General features: G+C 34.0%; 1 protein-coding gene across 2 annotated transcripts in view; it reads right to left on the bottom strand.

Annotated features, from left to right (window-relative positions):
* The window catches only part of LOC121414334 (cGMP-dependent 3',5'-cyclic phosphodiesterase-like), a 113,200-nt gene that overhangs the window by 6,686 nt on the left and 82,446 nt on the right, over positions 1 to 24,068 (bottom strand). Inside the window, exons 10-21 of one of the 2 annotated variants that reach the window (XM_041607511.1) lie at positions 21,321 to 21,384; positions 20,510 to 20,570; positions 19,687 to 19,710; positions 15,463 to 15,523; positions 14,492 to 14,608; positions 8,561 to 8,599; positions 7,890 to 7,963; positions 6,493 to 6,570; positions 5,786 to 5,908; positions 4,595 to 4,788; positions 3,209 to 3,296; positions 969 to 1,091 (exon numbers count right to left, since the gene is read on the bottom strand). In XM_041607511.1, coding sequence (XP_041463445.1) covers positions 969 to 1,091; positions 3,209 to 3,296; positions 4,595 to 4,788; positions 5,786 to 5,908; positions 6,493 to 6,570; positions 7,890 to 7,963; positions 8,561 to 8,599; positions 14,492 to 14,608; positions 15,463 to 15,523; positions 19,687 to 19,710; positions 20,510 to 20,570; positions 21,321 to 21,384 — 1,046 coding nt within the window. The remainder of the gene's footprint in view (positions 1 to 968; positions 1,092 to 3,208; positions 3,297 to 4,594; positions 4,789 to 5,785; positions 5,909 to 6,492; positions 6,571 to 7,889; positions 7,964 to 8,560; positions 8,600 to 14,491; positions 14,609 to 15,462; positions 15,524 to 19,686; positions 19,711 to 20,509; positions 20,571 to 21,320; positions 21,385 to 24,068) is intronic. The other variant, XM_041607585.1, reaches the window with a different exon arrangement.

Raw genomic sequence — 24,068 nt, 5'->3', positions numbered from 1 at the left:
TACAGAAAATCTGAATTAGCATAGTAACCTTGAAAGGCGACTCTTCATTGGTCAGAGCCGGCTAATGTTTAGTGCATGATCTAATGCTCCTACCAGGGGTGGTAAACTCCTTCTAACTATGAACCAAGCCACCTGTAATCTTGACTGGTATATAAGAGAAGTTCACCTAGGCCTAGGTTGCAAGCAGTCGAGCGAGCAAGGCCAGGATACAGTGACACATGTAACCAACATTATGACATCATCAATCATACATACAGCCATGTACAACACCAGACTATACAACACGCCTAACCTCTAACCTTTTCACTGTATTCTGGCCTTGTTATCAATTTATGCTGGCCGTTTTTTTGCCAGCATACATCTGGTGGGGGTGCGTTTTCGACTTGATTTCAAGTACTTAAATGGGACGCTCTCCCCGTTTTCAATTAGTACTTGCACTTTTAATTCAAATAGTGATCTTTACCCTAAAAAATCTCTTGTCACTCAATTGAAGATGAACTGAGGCTTTCTTCTGATATACATGCTGGGTATTTCAAATAATTTCATATTTTGTAGAACAATTTCATTTTGATATTTGCCTATTCTGTATGTAAATATTGTATTTCAGCCTTTTGGCTGCTATTTTCAGTGAATATTTAAAATCATTCATTTCAAACAGTCACAAGAACATGCAATTTTTAGGTATATGGTACCTTTTCTCAAATGGGAGGGAGTGTCATACAGGGTGTAGAAATTAATATCTAAGTGGTATTTTTATTCTTGTATTCCTGGATTGTAGGAAGAAAATGTGCATAACTGGTCAAAAATACCTAAATTTTATTACATCTATTCTATTACATATGAATTAACTATTAGTCATGATAAAAGATAACAAAAAATATGGGAAGGCATAATAGTCTCTTGAAGTTCTAAAAAGATACACATGGGTAGGAAGGATCAAGGGGGGGGGGTAGAAATATTGATCTTACGTCTCTGTTAAGGTTCTCAAAGATGTTACATCCCTCTGTGTTCAAGATACACATGGCCTGTGCAAAATGATGCCTCTCCATAACTGATCCTTCCGAGCTATACAAAGCTGCAAGTACTGATTGCTATAAAAAAAGAAAATAATCATAAAAGTGGTCAAAAAGTCATCAATGTGGAAAATAATCTTCAAAGTGGTCAAAGTGGAAAAAAAATCAAAGCCAAAAAGTCATCAAAGTAGTTAAAAATGCATCAAAGTGGTAAAAAGGGTAATCATAGTTGTTAAAAGGCATCAATGGGGTGAAAAAGTAATCCAAGTGGTTAACAAGTGGAATGCCTCTGGCCGTCTCACCTGCATCACGCGGTTCAATATAGCAGCAGTGCTGACTTTGAATACTACTCTAACTCGCACAAGATGTTCAGTGATACATGGTTACTCTTATGTCCACTTTTTATGAACTAGACCAATAAACTTACAGAGATATGATGGTTATTCAACAAAAAACCCCAACATGGCCAAAGTTCATTGACCTTACATGACCTTTGACCTTGATCATGTGACCTGAAACTCGCACAGGATGTTCAGTGATACTTGATTACTCTTATGTACAAGTTTCATGAATCAGATCCATAAACTTTCAAAGTTTTGATGGTAATTCAACTGATACACCCACTTCGGCCAAAGTTCATTGACCTTTGACCTTGGTCATGTGACCTGAAACGCGCACAGGATGTTCAGTGATATTTGATTACTCATATGTCCAAGTTTAATGAACTAGACTAATAAACTTTCAAAGTTATGATGGTAATTCAACAGATACCCCCGATTTGGCCAAAGTTCATTGACCCTAAATGACCTTTGACCTTAATCATGAGACCTGAAACTTGCACAAAATATTCAGTGATGCTTGATTACTATTATGTTCAAGTTTCATGAATCAGATCCATAAACTTTCAAAGTTATGATGGGAATTCAACAGATATCCCCAATTCGGCCAAAGTTCATTGACCCTAAATGACCTTTGACCTTGGTCATGTGACGTGAAACTCATGCAGGATATTCAGTGATACTTGATTAACCTTATGTGTAAGTTTCATGAACTAGGTCCATATATTTTCTAAGTTATGATGACATTTCAAAAACTTAACCTCAGGTTAAGATTTCAATGTTGATTCCTCCAACATGGTCTAAGTTCATTGACCCTAAATGACCTTTGACCTTGGTCATGTGACATGAAACTTTAATAGGATGTTCAGTAATACTTGATTAACCTTATGGCCAAGTTTCATGAACTAGGTCCATATACTTTCTAAGTTATGATGTCATTTCAAAAACTTAACCTCAGGTTAAGATTTGATGTTGACGCCGCCGCCGCCGCCGCCGTCGGAAAAGCGGCGCCTATAGTCTCACTCTGCTTCGCAGGTGAGACAAAAATCGTCATTCATAAGACAGAGGGGGGGGTTGAATCAACCCCCCCCTCAACGTTTTCTACAATCAATTTGCCGTGGAAAATTTTCTTACCGCACCATTCACAGAGTTTATACTTTCAAGTCTCGCGCATCTTTTGAGACCAAATTTGCGACGCCCGGGTACGCGGTTCCGAAATTACGCAACATTTTGTAAGTGCATGTCAGACCAAACGTGATTTTGTGTACAAAGTCAATGAAAATTGAGTTTTCTCATCTTATTCATAAAGATATGATTATTTTTGCTTTTAACAGCTGATATCATTTGATTTTAGCATAATTATGCTTCAAATAGGTTGTGCAATAAATCTGGTCTGGTAAAGAAAAACAAAAGGTTGAAAAAACATAGAAATACATAAGAAATTCATAAAACAATAAAATACATAGGAAATTGATCTCCAAACCAAAGTTTTTTTCAATTGCGATTGTTAAGAATGCTATAAAGAATATTTTTACCAAAAATTAGCATTCTAGGAGCTTTATTTAGTGAATTAGAGCAAAAAGTATGATTTATGCATAAATTAGCATAATTAATTCATGTAAAATAAAATCTCATTTTTTGGGAAAATTTTGCCATACAGCCTTGTAGATTACATCGCACACCTACCAGTGTGCAAATCGGCAGCTGAGATCTCATGGAAGGGGGTTGAATCAACCCCCCTCCCCACCCACCACAGAACAGCCAAATAAGCCCGGCCTAATTAGGGTTAAGATATCATGCACAAATCTATGATAAATCAAATATATTTGTGGATCAACAATAAGATGATAAACTTACTGAATGAACTTGGAAGCTGTTGTTTGTTCCTCTGTGATCTAAGTCATGACACAGACAGGCTACAAATAATGCAAACACCTCCATCTCACTGTAAGTATATAAGAAAGTTGAAGTGTGAACATTGAACCCTGAACCCACTCCCTTCTCTGAAAAAAATATAGACAAATCTCCAAGAAAAAAATCATTGTCATCGTCATCATCACCACCATCATCAACATCATCATCATCACCATCTGCATCCTCCTCATCACCATCACCATCGTTGGAAATCCCCAAATTACAGAAAATGAGCAAAGAATAAGGAGAGAAATCATCAAAACAAAAATTCAAACAAGGTGATATAAAACTTGAAATGTCAGGATACAAATCATTATGTGCTATGCAAAATTGGCATTTGGTCTACACTTAAAAAACATCCTTATATTGGTCTCACTCATATTGCTAAGTCCGTATCCGTCTACTGACCACCTCACCATTCGCCATTTTTGTTTTATTTCCAGTTTATTAGGATAAATACATTCCATCTAATCTTGTATTGGATTAACACCATTTCGTCTATTTGGTTGTACAAACTGTTTATAAATGAGTTTAATTAGTAGATGAAGTTGATATTATAACACCTAGACATTAGACTAAATGAGAATTAGTCTAAGTGGGTATAAGACAAACCACAATATAGACCAAACAGTAATTAAGGGAAATTCATATAAGACCAAAAGAGTTGATCCCACATGGTATTAGACTATCTAAAAGTAGACCAGCTATGTGCATCAGATAGCATACAAATAGCGAATATGCATGAGTGCGGTGTTGCGAGATTTATCCCTATAATATACAAATAGCAAATAGGCATGAGTGCGATGATGCGAGATTTCGCACGAGGTGAAAGAAAGTTGCTCTATTCAACGAGGCGTTAGCCGAGTTGAATAGAGCTTTTCTTTCACCGAATGCGAAATCTCGCACCATTGCAAAAATAAGAATATTCGCTATTTGTGTTGTACAACGCCTCGGAATCTAGCGAAATATGAAAAAAACAAGAGTTTTTGCCTGCAGTATAATCTATGAAAAGGGAGCAAAAATATTGAAAGCGAAAAGCAAAATCCCACAAGCACACATCGACCTTGGGCATTGCACATTATACGCGCATTTCACCTTCATTTTTACTGAGCGCAATGAATTAAATCGTATTGTGACGTCACCTCCTAAAGCCATGCAACGGTACATTTTGAACGGTACATTTTGGATGGAAAGTCTTTTGTGCAACGGTAGGAATGTTTGACATTCAGCCTCCCATTTGCTCGCATACAACAAGCTAAGTAGGCATTGTACAATACACATAATACTAAAATACTACAGAAAATTAGAAAAGATTGTAGAGGTTCTTACGTGAGGACATTGAGGGAGTCTAGATTCTTGTAGAGAAGGTAGCAGAAGTGACCGACAGTAAAGGCATGGTACCAGTTATGGTATGGAGGATCTCTGTAGCCTCTTTTGACCAGCATACAGAACTTGGCTAAGGTTCTCCTGTTGATGCGCCAGCGGTTGATCATACCCATGTCCTCAAACATACACATGCATGCCTGCAAGAAGAAAGGGGTAGAATAACTTCTAATAAAATCTGATGAAGTCATCATCATATCATCATCAATAATGCAACAGCTGCCATCTCTGACAGTATCATTATAACTAATGCACTCACTATCAGCATTATTGTGACCATTATCATTTCTAAACTATTATCACAGAGATGCCAACTTTTGTAAATATCATTTACAATGTCATCTTTACACTCTGCATCATTCATCATCCTCATCTTTGTCATCATCACCATCATCACATCACCATCACACTACCATCTCCAACAATATCATCATTACCACCATCATCAAAATCATTATCAGCATCAGGTTTCACGGGCCTAATCACTAGGGGCAGGCCATAGATATTCATTCGAGACAACCCATTGCTATTTTTTTTTAATTTTGATATGGCTGATTGACAAAGTGTATGCATATGATTGTCCATCTAACACTGATTCTATTTTTGGTAATTACTGAACTTCCTTTTCCCAAATTGGGAAGAAATATCACCAATTTTGGACTATATTTTGACTGGTGGAAGGATTAGGGCTATTTTGCTGTTTGAGGTGATGAATCTGCTCCCCCGACGATATCTTCAAACACGCCAATTTATTTTTAAAATGAGCCGGTCGAGGGACCCTTTTCTGGTCAGATATGGATTGCCAGATATAAATCCTATCCACTGGTAGTAAACATTCGACCCCCGAATTTCATCCTTATTTTTTATGAATTTTTTAAAGTGCCAATTTAACACATGAGTCTATGGGGAATGAATTAGGCCTGTGAGACCATCATCAATGTCATTGCCATCATCATCAACATCACCAACATCACTACCACCATACCACCACCATCACCACCATAACCATCAACATTGTCATCATCACTACCACTTGTTAAGACTTCCATTCTTCTCAAAATTACCACTGTCCTTTCCATCATTATTTGGTTCCATTTTCCAACATAATCTTTGCCATCCTCACTACCACCTACCTACCTTGAGTGTTTCTGAGTCTGGGATACTACGAGGGGAGTATGTGAAGTTTGATATCCTTGGACTGAAGGATTTGATTGAGGGTATGTCACTGCTGAGAAGAACCTTGGTCTCATCTTCTCCAACCTGGAAATGAACAAAGAAAATAACAAGACATTGGTTTCAAAATTATAAAATAAACATCCTAATCACAATTTTGTTTTTTTTTAATTCTTACAAAATACACAACCTTATTGCAAAGTACATGCACTAAATAGTTAAAGAGATGATATCCAAGGACCTGCTACACTAGTTACAAATAACTGATATTAAAGTAGGTCAAAACCTGCTTATATTCAAAATGGAGTAAACCAGCTGAATTCTAAAAGGTGTTTCAGAAAGAACATAAATGACTGGAATATGGCATGCCAATAACTTTCTCAAACAAAGTTAAAAATGCAAAAAGGACTGTCATCACACATTTTAGCACAAACTACAAAATATCACCAAAATTTGATGAAATTACTTAAAATGGTTTGATTATTTGTTTAGGTGTCTGGGGGAAAAGTGGCTCATATTTTAGAACTTCACATTTCAGTGAATATTTCCATTCTTTTCGCTCAAATGTCACAAAAACGAACTTGTAATAATCTTTAAATACATCTGTCTTATGAATGAAAAATCCTCTAAATGCGCCAACGTAAAATAAACTGATACCACATTAGCCCTACCTCCATGTGATACATCATAAGCTCATTGGCTAGTGTGCTGCGGTATTGAGCATCCTTCATCTTCTTGTATAGCAAACTCTGTAAAAGATAAATATCATTATGATAATATAAAAGTAATGCATGCAGCCGAGTGCGTTAGTGGAAATTTATGCAGAGCAGGCAAGGTTTCTTTAGATAGGTGCCGATATCATATATCATTTTAAAGCTTGGAAATGAATTTTCAAGCTCAAAAAGTATCTCAATAATCATTTTGGTCAACTATTGTTGGTTTTGGGGTGGCAGGTCACATACTGTATGTCCAAATGGGTCACCAGTCGTACATTAAGCCATGCCTAGACTTACAAATATCCGAAAGAGTGCAAACATGGAGGGACTATCATTCATAAATAGCTCTAAGGGTCTGAATTTAATGAAATAGAACCTTTTTATAATAGCAGCCCCCTCAGCAACTTTTGATCTGGTATTTCTATTTTTTTTCTTTAAGGTGCCAGATGAATCGTTACTCAATGAAAGATAGGTGCATTATCTAGTGCCATTGGATACAGAAGCAGCTTAAGAGTTAATGACTGCCTTCTACCTTCATTTCTTTGTATCATACATCACCTCCAATAAACCCAGTCATGTAATACGATAAAACCTTTCAAATGTACTTTAAATTGTGACTAGCATCCCTATAAATGTTTATAAGCTGTTGAATAGATTAGAAAGATGCTTATTAAGATGGAATACTGAATTCTGAAATCCCACTAGTGCAAAGTGTGAACAGTTCAAAAGCCAAATGTAGGTGATCTGTGGTGTCCGATTGGCCACTCCCAATATACTTTCCACAATTTTTCTTTTTCTCATCCTTGGGAATCAAGATGAGTTAAATAATTGAAGCATAATTATGAGATGTTAACTTCTCAACTCATTGCTTTACTAAGATTTGACAAAACCCTTCAGAATACCATTAAGACCTGGTGAGTACTTCATGAAGAATATGGTCAATGATTTTCACTGGCTATTGTTACAAGCTACTGCAAATCCTCGCACCTGATTGGCTGACAGCAAATTAGTCAGCGACAATCACTGACAAAACTTTTCATGAAATCCTTAACAAGAGAGCTCTGTTCACATGATCTTAATCACTCAAAATTGACTTAGTCCTAGTGCATTGTTCATTTTCATAGACAGAACATTAAATATGAATGTCAATCCAACCAGATTCAAATACTAGATTAGAAATAATTAAACCATACAAAAGCTTAGGGCAAAAAAAAATTCCCTTGGGGAAAAACATTATTTTGTCGGGGGAAATGAAATGTTTTATTCAAACTCTAGGTAGGCAATAAACTTACATCTCACATAAAGTCAATAAATGGGAATAAAGAGATGCAAGTACAAAAAGGGTATCTTACATGTACAATACTGATTCCACAGTATATGGAAAATGCTGATGCCACATCTTCATCATGTTTAGTGAAGAACAGACCTGAAAGAAAAGATAAAAATGCATCATGTGTTATTGGAATGATGAATTCAGACAGTGCTAAGTAACCACAAATTGATAATATTGATGCACTGTAATAAGGATCCTTCTAAATATCATTTGGCATCTATTGAATTATGTCATCCATATTAAAAAAAGGGGGGGGGGTTAGATTGGCTTTCACATATTGCAATGGTCAAACAGAAAGCAACAAATAATTAGATGTGATTTTAATATGGTTTGTTTATTCTTTTTTTTCCAATTCCTGAAGATTTTCATTATCATGTGAAATTTTCATCTCTGACTGCTCCCTGAAATGTGTATAATTTTTTACAGATCTAAATAAACAAAGGAAAGATATTCCAATAACTCCCTCTCTCTATTTGAATGGGTTTATATACTACAACCTAACAGAGGATGAATCAACAGGACCCTCTTTCATAAAATCAACTATGGTAACTTTACCATTATGGCAACTACTATGGAAGTCTCAATTGTGATTGGCTACTGAGCCCTGTTACCATGGAAGTTGCCTTAAAGGCAAAACAACAACAGTTTTAAGTCCTTTGTGAAACTTGGCCCTGCAGTATTCTCACTTACCATTGATTTTATTGCATAGTTCAGCAATTCCAACCACAGCTGTAAAAATAAAGGAGAAAATACAAAAAGTTTAAGAAACAAATTCATACAAACATTGACATAGTTAATGAGAAAACAAAACTATGTACTTGAAGAAAAGAAATTCATATTAAAAAAGAAAGTAAACTATTCATACATGTACATCTGTAAACATAATTATCTACTTACTTGTATTAGTCTAGGAGCCAGGGGGCTTTATTCAGAATTTTTGGTGGGGAAGGTTTGACAAGCTTATCCGGGGTAAAATTGTGCGCTGATTCCAAAAATACCACTCTTATTGACCGTACTCACGCCATTTTGGTCATTTTGGCCAAATTTTGACCAAAAATGACCATTTTGACCACTCTTTGGAAAATGGTCCCTTAACAGACTTTTTTTGTAGCCACATGCAATTAAAAGGGTCTATCTTAAGTAAAAATGCAGACCGATTACAGATAAAGTGCTTTCATTTGCCAACTCACAACAGCAGTGGTCATTTTGGCCATAATTTGGCAAAAAATGACAATTTTCATGATTTTTTGGCCGAAATGTGTTACAAATATTGATCAGAGCTACGACTGGATGTTTTTAGAAATCCACATTTATTTTCAAAATGTGCGCTGGATCATAACCATCAACCTCATGTAATTTATTCCGTCAGTTTTTACTTGTGAAGGTCATTTTGGGTACTTTAGACATAACTGACCATTCGCGCAATTTGCATTATTAACTGTTCAAATAGGCAGGAAATTGAGGTCTTCAACATGTTTTATTTTCTTCCCTTATAAAATGAGAATGCATTTAAACGTCCTTGTGTAGAATTTTATGCTGATTCCAAATGTATCAGTCTAAATGACCCTATTTAACAGTTTAAGGTCATTTTGGCCACTTATGACCCTTAAAATGACCAATGACATCAGTTCAATTTATCCAAAAATACTTTAAATGTTACCAGAATCGTTACAAGGGCATACTGTGACACCTAACATTGGTGTATTAATCCTTGAAATTGAATATCTCAAAAGTATTTTGACCTTATGCAATTTATTCCATCAGTTTTGACCTATGAGGGTCACTTGGAGTACTTTAGCCACAACTGACCACGCAGTTTTGCATATAATAAACTGCACATAGACAGGAATTTGAGGTCTTCAGCGTGTTTTATCTTCTTCCCATATAAAATGGAAATGCATTCAAAAGTTCATCTTATGTAAAATGTGATGCTGATTCCAAATATATCAGTCTTAATGACCCTATTTAACAGCTTTAGGTTATTTTGGCCACTTATGGCCCCATAAAATGGCCAATAACATCAGTTCAATTTATCCATAAATACTTCGAATGTTACCAGAATGTTAACAAGGGTGTGCTGTAATACCCAACACTTGTGAATGAATCCTTAAAATTGAGCATCCCCAAAGTTGACTACCTTGGTCATTTTGGGCGTTCGATATCACCTGAATTACAATACACAATGAGCAGGGCTGACCGGGGGTAAGCTGGCCAAAAATTTTGGCCACCTTGACCCCCCGTCCAGCCCTGCTCATTGTGTATGTTAATTCAGGTGATATCGAACATGGTGAGGAAAAATTTTCGATAGCGTTAATATTAGCATCAATTATTGTTAAATGGGGAAGTTTGAAAGCTTCTTGGTGGAAATCAATGAAATTATTCCACACAGACCATAACTTTTGGACCCTGTGGTCATTTTGACCACATTTCCCTCAATATTGACCAGTGACCATGGACCCTAGGAATCTCTAATTAGTGGAGAGATCAGCTAAGAGAGAGACCTTGCATGCTTTGATGAGTCAAAAAGGGCTCAAATGCTGGTCAGTATCATTATCAGCATGAGCTACCAATCGGTGAAGAGTGTTGATAATTGTGATAAAATCATTTACATCGTGCATACATAAGGTTGTTTGACCATGGCACTGTGGTCATTTACATGATTTTAGCCACCTTGACCACACAGTAAATGTTTATGGAAACCTCACATATATGGGGCAGTAAATTCAGGAATGAGACATTTTAGCATCATTTACATGTTATTTTAAGACACTTTTCTAGATTAATGTAGATTAATGATTCCAAATATATTAGTCTTAATGACCATTTTATGAGCTAGTGGTCATTTTGGTCGCTTTTGGTCCCGACAATGACCAATCACATTTGCATGTATCAAAGAGGATTCAAATGTTGTTGTCGCTCCGTATTGTTAATAAGATGTATTATATGAATTATTGATTTCAATATGATATGACTAATACTATAGTTTTATCAAAATTTTGAAACCAATTTGGCCATTTTGACTATCGCATGTATGACTTTTGTAAATAAACATGACAGGAGCAATTGTGGAAATGCGTTCAATCCCTTTCGATTGGAAATATTAAAAGCTCACCTTGAGTAAAAAATTGTGCCAAATACCTCACCATTTGGTCATTGTATGGTCATTGAGTAGCCATAACATGATTAACATCATTCCCTCCTTTTTTATTTAAATTATACAGATAACTATATTCTAGAGGAAGGCACTAATCCTGAACTCAAAGGTGCGTCATTACAAAGCTATTGGTCAAAGTGGATTTCACGAATAGATTTAACCATGGTGCATTTTTATTACCTTTGCCATTTTGTATAATGTTTCACAACCTCACATTGGCATGATTGGTAAAGTTGAAAGTGGAAAACTTTCCCTAAATTGTTAAAGAGTGACCAAAATTCGGCACAGAGAATAATTTCATATAGAGAATTTATTTTATTACCCAGTACGTCTTCAAAAGAATTAAGGGTAAATTTGCTGCTCACCAATCATGCCAATGTGAGCTTTGTGAATCACTGTACAAGAAAAAACAAAGATTGTAAAAATGAATGATAGTCAAAACTCTTTGTGAACTTCACTGTGACCTATTTTGCTTTGTAATGATTCTCAGTACAATTTGACTTTAACATGTTTAAAGAAGGAAAATAATTATGGCTATTTAGGAACATACAGTGATCAAAGGGGCCACAGTAGACAGTCACATGATATTTGGCACAATTTTTACTCAAGGTGAGCCTTTAATATTTCCCATGAAAAGGGATTGAACGCATTTCATCATGTTCATAGACCTACAATTGCTGCTAAGTCATGTTTATTTCAAAATTCACACATTGGATAAACGGTCAAAGTGGCCAAAATGGTCACATTTTGATTATGTACTATTAGTAATATCATATTGAATTAAATAATTTGTCATTGATTATGATTGATACAACAAATCTTACAAAAATATAGAGCAAGAACATTGGAATACTTTTGATACATGTAATTGTCATTGCTAACTGTAGGGACCAAAATGACCACTAAGTAGTCATTAAGACTGATATATTATAAATCATTGTATTAATCTGGTGCAGAAATTTTTTGAAATATGTCCTATCTAACATCATTCTTGAATTCGTATCCATGAATTACAAAATGGTTAATGTGCCTAAAATCATGAAAATTACCAAAGTGCATGGTCAAACAACCTTATGTGTACTTGATGTAAAGGTTTTTATCACATTCATTAAACTCTTGATTATTGGTGTAGTAGCTCAAGCTGAAAATAATATTAAGCAACATTTGAGCCCTTTTTAAATCAAATAATGTGTGGTCACGAGAAATTATTGAGGAAAGGTGATCAAAATTACCACAAAGTCCAATAGTTCGGCCAATAACACTGATTTATATGGAATCATTGCATTGATTTTCACCCTAAAGCTTTCAAACTTTTCCAATTTAACAATAATTGATGCTAATATTAACACAATCCTGAATTGTCTCCTCACTATGTTCACTATAGGCTAATTTAGTATACACATTGGGCAGGGGACAATCTGGCCAAAATGACAAAGGTTGTCAAAAATATTTTTGGGACACTCAATTTAAATGATTAATACACCAGTGTTAGGTGTCACAGCACACCCTTGTAACGATTATAGTAACATTCAAAATATTTTTGGAAAATTGAAGTATTGAACAGATGGTATTGGTCATTTGGGGCCAAAAAGTGTCCAAAATGACCATAATCTGTTAAATGGGGTCATTAAGACTGAGACATACTGGGAATCAGCATGAAATTCTACACAAGAACGACATATGCATCATTCCCATTTTATAAAGGAGGAAGATAAAGCACACTGAAGACCTCAAATTCCTGCCGATTTGCACAGTTATTATGCAAAATTGCACGATTGGTCAGTTACCCAAAATGGTCAAAAGTCAAAAATAATGATATAAATTACATGAGGTCAAAATACTTTTGAAATGTTCATTTTGAAGGATTAATACACCAATGTTAGATGTCACAGCACATCCTGGTAACGATTCTGGTAACATTGAGGTATTTTGTATAAATTGAACTGATGTTATTGGTCATTTTAATGGCCATAAGTGGCCAAAATAACCATAAGCTATTGAATAGGGTCATTAAGACTGATATATTTGGAATCTGCATAAAATTCTACACAAGATGGATTTTTGAACGCATTTGCATTTTATATTGGGAAGAAGATAAAACACGCTCTGAGACCTCAAATTCCTGCCTACATGTACATGTGCACTTTATTATGCAATACTTCGTGAAGGGTCAGTTATGTATAAAGTACCCCAAATGACCCTCATAGGTCAAAACTGATGGAATAAATTACATAAGGTCAAAATACTTTGTGAGATGTTCAATTTAAAGGATTAACACACCAATGTTAGGTGTCGCAGCACACCTTGTAATGGTTCTGGTAACGTTCGAAGTATTTGGGGTAAAATGAACTGATGTCATTGGCCATTTTGAGGGCCATATGTGGTCAAAAATACCACAAGCTATTAAATAGGGTTATTATGACTGATATATTTGGAATCAGCATAAAATTTTACACATGAAGGACATATAAATGCATTCTCATTTCATAAGGGAAGAAGAAAAAGCATGCTGAAGACCTCAATTTCCTGCCTATTTGAACAGTTAATAATGCAAATTGCGCGAATGGTCAGTTATGTCTAAAGTACCCAAAATGACCCTCATAGGTCAAAACTGATGGAATAAATTACATGAGGTTGATGGTTATGATCCAGCGCACATTTTGAAAATAAATGTGGATTTCTAAAAACATCCAGTCGTAGCTCTGATCAATATTTGTAACACATTTCGGCCAAAAAATCATGAAAATTGTCATTTTTTGCCAAATTATGGCCAAAATGACCACTGCTATTGTGATTTGGCAAATGAAAGCACTTTAGCTGAAATCTGTGTGCATTTTTACTTAAGATAGACCCTTTTAATTGCATGTGGCTACAAAAGCAGTCTGTTAAGGGACCATTTTCCAAAGAGTGGTCAAAATGGTCATTTTTGGTCAAAATTTGGCCAAAATGACCAAAATGGCGTGAGTACGGTCAATAAGAGTGGCATTTTTGGAATCAGCGCACAATTTTACCCCGGATAAGCTTGTCAAACCTTCCCCACCAAAAATTCTGAATAAAGCCCCCTGGCTCCTAGACTATATATAAAAATGCAAATTCTTAAACAGAGAAAAGATGGATTGAAAAATAAGGATATACATCAACATTATCAATTATCTAGTATTTTTTTATTCATACTTCAAATTATCTATAATTTGAAATATTTTCTTGAACATATTTCTGTTTCCAAAGATTATCAAAACAATAAAAAACATGATTCTTTTCACAGAAGAGAAGAATCAGTAATAGAATTAAGAAATGAATAAAACAACACTCAGAAAAGAGAAGTAAAAAAAAAATCCAATAAATTGAACTTGGTGAATTCACAGACTTCAAAATCAATATTGAAAGTCCATAGGTTTGATACAGAGATATCCAGGACATTTTGTTTCACAACTACAGGGTTTAGTATGAAATACATTATAGCATACTTGGTCCATCTCTGATAGGGAAACACAGGATATTCCTGGTCCTGAATCCTGTACTATCATCTACTCCTCGATAGAACAAAGGGTGAGAATATGCATCCTTGATGTTCAAGATGTTACCTGCAAAACAATGAGGGCAGCATATTAAATCAGTGAAGGATGAAACAGACATTCAATCTTATTTTACAGTTTGGTTAGTTTCTCCTTCTTTCTATCTCTTCTTAGAATGGCAACAACTAGTATAATACAAAACTATCATCATATCACCAAACACAAGTATTTATCATAGATTACATCATCTAATATTGGACCCTCCTAAACAAAATATCCAATGGAATTGTGGCACACAGACATCTATAAGCACTTGAAATGAGAGCAAAGTCAGAATTTAATGGGGGAAGTTCACCCTGAAGAAAAATTTGTTGTAAAAATAGCAGAAAAAAATATTGAAGGTTAGAGGAAAATCCATTAAAGATTAAGAAATTTATTAGAATTTTACGTTTTGATTTTTTTTGACATCATAATTGATTTTATTTTACCATATGACATGTAGTAAAGCTGCACGCATACAATGTCAAAAATCATATACCGTAAATGAAATTCTCATAACTTTTTTATTCTTTGATAGAATTTTCTCAAACCTTCAGCAATATTTTTTTCATTTTTCTGCTATTTTTTACAATCAACTTCTTGTCAGGGTTAACCTCCCCTTTAAGTGTAAGATCTTTGAATAAAAAGTAATAAAAAAATCTTTTACAGTTGAGTATATAGATAACATGATCAGTATCATCTATTAAAATTTCTATTGGTGCTTGTGGCTGTTTGACAGCCTAAACACATTCTAAACATCAAAAACCCAAAATACAGTAAACACTGAATTTAAAACATTAAAATGAGTCTTTCAGATATAAGATCAAATGTGAAAGCTCTCATACATTAAATAAGGGTAGGAGCATTCACACTATGATTCTAACCTGTACTAGCGACATGACCGGCAATGCCATGTGTGATAGGAATCCTCACTTCACCAGATTCCTGTCAATGAAAACAAAAACGAACATGATTTTAAGAAATAAAACACTTCTAAAATCATAAAAAAGACTCCAAAACAATATGTTCATATAAATATACCTTCAGAAAGTTTCATACTGAATTATGGAAATGTAAAGAAAACATTATTCCTTATTCCATATTGTTAGATTGTGGTGCGTACAGATAATTCCATAATGCCCAAAATCTTTGTTGGCTCTTCAGTGAATATTAGTTCATATCTTGCAAAGATCACTCGAACATAATAAATGAGCCCAATGAGAGCAAGTTGTAATCACCAAAATCATTCCATGCCGGTGCAAAAACACAAACACACTTACTAACAACCTTGAATAAACTTGCATCCAAGCAGTACAGAACAAAATAAAATGAATTGTAAAGCTGAAACTTTTATAGGTCCCTAGATTCTAAAGATTTCAATTACACACTTATATCACATCATCTGCAGACCTCCAATCCCAACTAAAAATAACTGCAATGATATTGTTCAAAGATAGGAAAGAAAAATTGATCCCACACGACTGCATGGTAGAAATTATTCATCCCCCAAAAAAAATATTCTGTAAAAACATAAGTTTAGTCTGGTCAAAAGTCAGCATCTTTCTTCCAATTTAAATATGGATGGAAGGTGTGGAAACGATTTCTTTGACTGCGACCACAGGCAATGCATGCTGGCTGTGACTCACACTGCAGCAACAATCACTCTGAGGTTAATATCACATATTATAAATCTCAACTAAAGATTCTAGGTTTATGACTGGTTTATGATTGATCCAGATGGCATCAAAAGGGTAAAGATTTTGCTTAACTAGAGTTAAAATGTTAATTGTGGTGGCAAAGTTGTTATAAAATATCAAAATGTAACTGCTTTATTTCATTTCACTAAAAATGCAAAAGAAATGTATGAAAAATGTACCACACGGTCACTTTGATTTCGCCATCTTTCCTTGACAAAGGGTGAAAATGAGCATTCCTGCGCAGATCGATTTACGCTAGCTTTACATAAATGGACAGTGCTCACTCAGGTGCAACATTTTGTCAAAATGTTTACTTTCATTTGATAGATGAGACCCATACCCAACAATGTTTGTGAAAAAAATTATCCCCATGTTGTATCTTTTTCAATTCCCAGGACATTTTCAAAGTGCAAACTTTTTATTGATACACACTGTAGAGTGAACAAGAACCTATCCCTATTTATAGAAACCTCCACAGCTTCATTATATCCCTATACTATATTATATATCATACAAGATCTGTTAATCTTCAATCTTGAAGGAGGTAGATCAATCCTGAAGAAGAAGATGAGAGAGTGTACCTTTTGATAAATATCATTCAAATGCTTTGAGTACAATATGTTTTAGAATACTTCTTTATAAAAAGAGAGAGAGAAAAATAAGAACTTTTTTGTCATCCTTCACCTTTGCATAAGAATCTTAAGTACCTTGTAAAAATTACATAGACAGTTAATACGGCTGTTTAAAAAAAACATTATTTTCTGTGAATAAAAATGAATGAGCACTATAATAATCTTTACTCAAATTTAAATCAATATCGAAAAAAAGAAGACGAAATTGATTGTCAATACTATAAATAAAGAGGGAGATCTCCCTTAACCAACCAAGAGAGGCATGTACCAATGAAATGAAGATAGGCCCTACTTAAGGTTTTATGGGTGGGGTGAGTAAGACCTTTATATTGTGAATATGAGCAGGTAACTTATTTCATAGAACAAGCGAAATTACAGAAAGAAGTTGTTCACCCAAACTGAAAGTATTCTTGGACCAGAATATTAGCAGCAAAGAGGAAGATCAAGAACGGAGAAAGAAGAGTGTATAAAATGAGGCTGCTACAACGCTTAAAGGACGTGTTCACCCCAACAAAAAATTGATTGAATAAAAAGAGAAAAATCAAACAAGCATAACACTGAAAATTTCATCAAAATTAGATGTAAAATAAGAAAGTTATGACATCTTTAAGTTTCGCTTAAGTTCACAAAACAGTTATCTGCACATCCTAGTCGGTATGCAAATGAGGGAACTGATGACATCACTCACTCACTATTTCTTATGTATTCTATTATATGAAATATTCTAATTTTCTCCTCATTGTCCTGTGAATGATGTTTTATTTCTCCCTAAACATGTAGAATTATCATTGTTTGACATTTTATAGTCCAGTCAAGTTGGTCCTTATTGTCAAATCTGTAAAAATTGAAATATTGTATAATTCAAACAATTAAAAAACAAAAGAAATAGTGAGTGAGGGACATCATCTATTCTCTCATTTGCATGTGACCAAATTGTGCATATAACTATTTTGTGAGAAATAAGCGATTTCTATATAAGATTTCTTATTTTACATCCAATTTTGATGAAATTTTCAGCACTATGTGTGTCTGATTTTTCTCTATTGATACGAATCAACATTTTTCTGAGGTGGACTTGACCTTTAAACTAACCCAAGGCCACTATGTCCAGGGCCTTGATTGCTCCTCTTTTTTTCTGTGGATATTTATGTGCTCTTTGATCTCTTTTTTCCTATTTGAGCTGAAATTTAGAAATGTGCCCAATAGAAAGTGGCATTGCCCTTAAAATATCAAAATTCAAGTTTAGCTGCTATTCAACATACAGGTATGGGCAATGCTATGAAGAATAGTGTAAATCAATGTAAATTGTGTTATTGAATTAGAAAGCCAAGGATTGCAATGAATGGAATAATATGTTCTGATTTTCTAGAGAGAGAGAGATGTAAGCCTTATAAGATTTGCCATATTTGTAGTTGAAGTAAATGTGGTTATGAATTTCACTTAAAAAAATCAAAATTGCAAGAATCTATCGATAGGATATAAAGGCATGGATTAGTTTCTGAAGTCAAGTTGGCTGACCAAGTAGCTTCCTAATTTTCCCAATCTTGAAAACAGAAAAGAATGCAGACGTATATATAATATATAAGACATGGGCCTAATGACACAAGGCTTGCTGACTGATCGTAGGGCTAATTTTCATCATTGATTACACTGATTGTCATGCGCGATCAATGGGTAAAATCAATTGTATAATCAATCATGAAACCTTGTTTCCCAGGGTCCTGCTACCCCAAATCATCAACTTTTAGAAAATCTAAACTTTTAGTTAATTGGTAAACTTTATAAAAATTCTAAGAGTGATTTCATGCCTGAACATTGGCTCTCTTCAAAGAGAAGATATTCTTATTGAATGAATATAGTGGTGTTGTTGCCAGGTGTTCTCCTAAAACATGGTGCAGAGTAGAAGCTGTGTTTAAATCAAACTTAAAAAAAAAACAAGTCCAAAATACATGCTTTTCATTGGTTGAAAATCAACTTTGGTTGAATTTAAGAGTCGTGTTTGATTGCAGCTGTTACTGAAACGTGTCAGTTTGTTTAAATGAAAGTATCTGTTTCCCTAATAGTAATGTTAAACTCTTAAAAGCATCACCAACATGCTTTATACTGGAAATTAAAAAAAAAAGAAACAACACATTCACTCTCCATCATTCCCCAATATGACCAGGGTTTCTTCTCACAAACAATTGTGATTGATCCAATTGGTCTCAACTATGGAAAGCCAGTCATGTCATTATCTAGATACAATGCATTTTGGCAATGCCGCTATAGCAGGGGCTTGGTTCATAAAGAGTTAAAACTATGGTAACTTTGCCATTACAGCAATTACTCGCTCCACCGAATGAGTTGTGAAGCACAGAAGAGGATAAAACATAGGCCTAAAGATACTGCATTATATAAATTAACAATATTATGATCATAATTTTCATCATCATTCTCATCACCACTATCATCCATGATCATTATCAGTATCATCATTGTGTCAGCTAAATTATCAATTATTTAATGACAATTATGCAAACATTGTTGTTTTTACCAACCTGTGAGCTTTTATCATTATTTTCTTAATAGTGCATAGCCATACGCAAATACATACATGTATAAATGATCATAACACTGAAGGCTCTCCATATTTGAGGTTTATTGGACCTATCACATCTCTTGTTAGACAAGACCCAGATCACAACTTTCTTTTCAGTACTAGAAAGAAATACAGAAAGTCCAACCCAAAATGCAGGTAGAAGGCAGTCAGGCTAACATATTAGGTCCTATAGATACATACCTCATGTGACTTGTTAGATTGTATCTAAAACCAGATTTAACAAGAATATCATCAATGATTGCTCTAGTGTTTTGACTACTCAACCATGAGATGAAGTTAATTTGTACAAAGAGAGTACTATCAAACCAACAAAACAGTGAAATATAAAAACTGGAAAAAAAAAGGAAGACAGAGTGGAGTAATTATATCAGTTTAATAAGGCTCAAAAACTTTTGGCTGTCAATATTGTAAAAATAAAGCCATTATTATAACACTGTCTCAGGGGCTATGGAAGTGGGGGGAGGGGGTGAGGGCTTTAGCCCCCCACTTTTTTCCAAACCGTGTACAAAAAGATAAAAATGACCATATGATTGTGATTTTTTGCATGGTCAGCCCCCCCCCAACTTTGAAAACCGTTCCGCGGCCCCTGTATCTCACAAAAGTAAAAATGTCTGTAACTTAATTAGTCTTCTATCTTCTACTCGCATACATTTATTTTTTACTTTGTTTTTTTTAATCTTAAATTATCAATTAAAATCAACTTGATCTCAGGGAAGAGGAACCTTTAAATTTTGATAATTGTTGGCAAATAATGAGTCTCTACAATCACTTTAGTATAAATTACTATTTAACAGATCATATCAAATTAGCAATGTAAAATTTCAAAGTTGAAATTGCTCATAATAAGTCAAAATCAATTAAAAAATAGAGCAATTAATCAACAACATATATAAAGAATGAAATAAGAAGTTTGAAATGATGCTTGGATGAGAGAACTACTCTATGTAATTTCCTACACATAAAATAATAGCCAAATAAAAAAAAAGAAACAAGCCTTCCTTACCAGCTGGCCATCAAATACTTTGGCTACAAGCTCATCATTTTCCACAAGAAACAGGGAACACCTAGAGTTGCAGAAAGGAAAAAGAAAAGCAAGGACATTTTCAGTGAAGTTGTCATAATTGAGACATTTGCCTCATACAATCATTACTTTTAATCTGTAAGGTTGCCTAAACATCAATTTTTTAATTGACAATTTCAAATCTGGCTAAAAATATATAATTAAAAAGATCTATTTAAAAAGGGAAGAGATGAGCACTCAAGATAAATGATGGTTAGACATTTCTTCAGCCTCGGGCTGGTTATCAAATTATTGATGAAATCCAATTCTGCTGCTTCACTTTGCTTAAGGTTGAGTCTCATCAGGTGTTTCCCTTATTAAGAATGAGTTTATTCATTATTGCATACCATGGTCTTTAGGTCAATGGCCCTTGTTAACTTGAAGACTGGAAGTGAAAAAACTAATTTAGATCCACATTACCTTTACATGACCCTGTGAAAATTTAATTGAAGTGCACCCTTGGTATTCCCTCTCAGAGTAGATAAAAAAGGAAAGCTGTTTGATGAATGTCTTTGTCAGACAGTAAATGTTATGCTTGTCGTAATTTTTGTTAATATGTTCAAAAGAACGAATTCAAAAGAACATTTTGTGGAATATGAAACATTAAATCAAATCAAATCAGATCAATCAAATCAAAATGATGAGTGTTCTGAAAAAGCTCAGGTGACCCATGAGTTCATAATACTTACACTTTCAGACATCATCTGTCTTTTTAAGAGTTTCTTGGAAATATGATTATAATTGGTAATCTTACCTTTCAGCCTGAGTTAAGTTCCTTGCTTCTTGCATGATCTCTCTCAGGAGTACATACACATCATCTGCAGACATCAAACAAACCCCAGTCAGTCAGTAGACAAAACTATCATAAGTTCATTAAAATGCATATGAAAGATATCCAACCTTTTAAGAAATGAAAACTCTTCACTTTTACTTTTCTGTATAGTAGAAGTATTTTTAAAATGGGACACTAATGATGGTCTGTGATGAGTCTCAAATTTCATTATACTAGACTATCAAAAGTTCATTAAATGTCTATGAAAGATTTCCAACCTTTTAAAGGAATGAAAACCTTTCACTTTTTACTTTTCTGTAGAATATTATTATTAAAAAGGGTAACTGATGATGGCCCGTGAGTGGGTCTCAAATTGAAACTGCCGCAAAGAAAAACATGATACAAATGTGTGGTCAGAATGACGTAAATCAAATGACTGTATTTTTTGTTGTCACACAGTTATCTATAGAGAAATATTAGTTGTGGTCATGATCGCAAAATGAATCGTAACCAAAATAGCCATCTCATGTTTTTATATGAATACATGATATACCAGATATCCTGCCAGTGGCCCTGTAATTAGCAAAATAAAATTAAACAAACATTAGGCATATCGTCTCTAAAGGGTCTTTTTTTTCAAACTACTGTATATTATAACACATGCCAAAATATGCCTATTCCTGTTAATTGTTATAGCGTACATCTTTCTTGAAGTACCTAAGTGTACTCGTTCAGATTGCATGTACGTCAAAACATAATATGAACCATGATAAACATGTTGATTTCATAATATTCTTAACAGTTAACTGTTGCTCACTGCAACTGAGTCAAAACCAAACAAGAAATAAGAATTGGCAAAATGGAATTGTTTGTACTGTAACCATACCAACCATGCATTTATAGCATAGTTTTCTGAGAGGCAATAATAGATTTCAGGGATATATCACAAACCACTGATAATTTCCATCATCAGAACAGAATTTCCATCATCAGAACTTAATTTACTTCTCTGATGGGATACATTGGATTTTTGAAACCATGATTTTACAAGCTGATAGACAAGATGTTTTTTTTGTATGAACATGATAAAGGACAGTATTGCACACAATTTCTAGTTGTTGTACACCACAAAAAACATGAACTTGATCCTATACAGATCACATTAACCCCAAAACTACTCTCTAAAAATTATTAAACAAGTAACAAGGAATTCTTATAAAAAAGAATACCCTGCAATTTCATCTCTTTTACGCTTTTTAAGAAATGTTTTCTTCTTCACCTATCACTGATCTCATACAGGTACAACATAACACTTATAGAGACCAACTCCTTCACTATACTACTAGTACTATCTAAAATCTTGCTTATTAGTGGTTTTTTTTCTTCAATAATTATAACATAAAAGTAAAATGCAGAAACGTAGTTAAAGAAGTCGTGGAACAAAGTAAAATTAGGTGAAATCAATTAGGTGAACTAAATTGGTGAAGAAATTAGTGTATGATCATTGATGTTGTTAACACACAAGTCAATTGAATTGTAGAAGTTTTAACATGAATATTTCTTCTCAATACAAATAGGATATAATAGTAGTTTTGGGTTCAAGTTGTAATAACACAACAATCAAATGACCCAAATCAGAAGCAAGAGATAGAGGAGTAATAGTATTTCTCAAATCTTGGCAGACCCGAGCCTAGCTATATCTCTTAAGCTTCATAAAGAAATCAAAGTAGTAATATGAACCAGAAATATCATGAGAAGAGAACAATGCCACATACATCCACCTCGCTAAGGAAAATTGGAAGTGATATGACCAATAAAGATAACCATTCAGACATCGGTCAATGTACTCTCACAAATTGCTCGCGATACTATATTATTATTGTTCTCATAGATACGCACTTTCTTAAAATTTTATATATATATACATATATATATATATATATTAATTTGTTGTGATGCCAAGTCTACGTGTACCAAATACTCTTGAGACGGGAGTATATAATATAAGTAACATAATGAGATGAGGGTCAACTAAAAAGATGACGCAGGAAACCATAATTAGCTTTATATATTCATGCTTGTAAGGTATTCCCAAAGATAGGATTTTATTGATTTATAATTAGTTGATATCTGTGAGGAAGGTAAGAATATTATCATTTGATTGTATAAAAATGTGCTGGGTTCAACATTTGAAAGCATTTCATGTATATCAGAAGGAGAATGACAGGGGGTTTATAGATTTTTTGAAGTCTTGCCTTTGTACACAAATGGATTTATCAACATAAGATATCAATGTCCCTAGAAAACAAAGTTGGCTTGCATGCTTTGCTCTCTTAAAAAAGTACAGCATTAATTACTGTCAAGTGACAATAATTCTTTTTTAAAAAAAATTATCAAAACATTAAGGTAATGGAAGTTTTGTAATAACTTACTTGCTTAAAAATGGGTATCATTGACAAAACCAATGATAGTTTCTTCCAATAACATTATAGAATGATGCAAACACAAATATTAAACTGCAAATTATAATGACAACAAACTATTCCTAAAATATTTTAAGCAATCACAATGAAAGTAGAGTTCTATCAAGCAAGTAGTAATATCTGCCTCAATCTTTTTTGAAAATTTATTCAATGATAAGAATTTTGTTCACATACATGCCATGGTTATATTAAAACAGTGTTCATTGACTGCATCTCAATATATCATAAAAATATGGAAACATTTTAA

Source organism: Lytechinus variegatus, chromosome 1 (genome assembly GCF_018143015.1).
Source record: "Lytechinus variegatus isolate NC3 chromosome 1, Lvar_3.0, whole genome shotgun sequence".
In the NCBI taxonomy this organism is placed as follows: Eukaryota; Metazoa; Echinodermata; class Echinoidea; order Temnopleuroida; family Toxopneustidae; genus Lytechinus; species Lytechinus variegatus.
The sequence above is the reverse complement of the archived record's forward strand: the minus strand, read 5'-3'. Positions and strand labels throughout refer to the sequence as shown.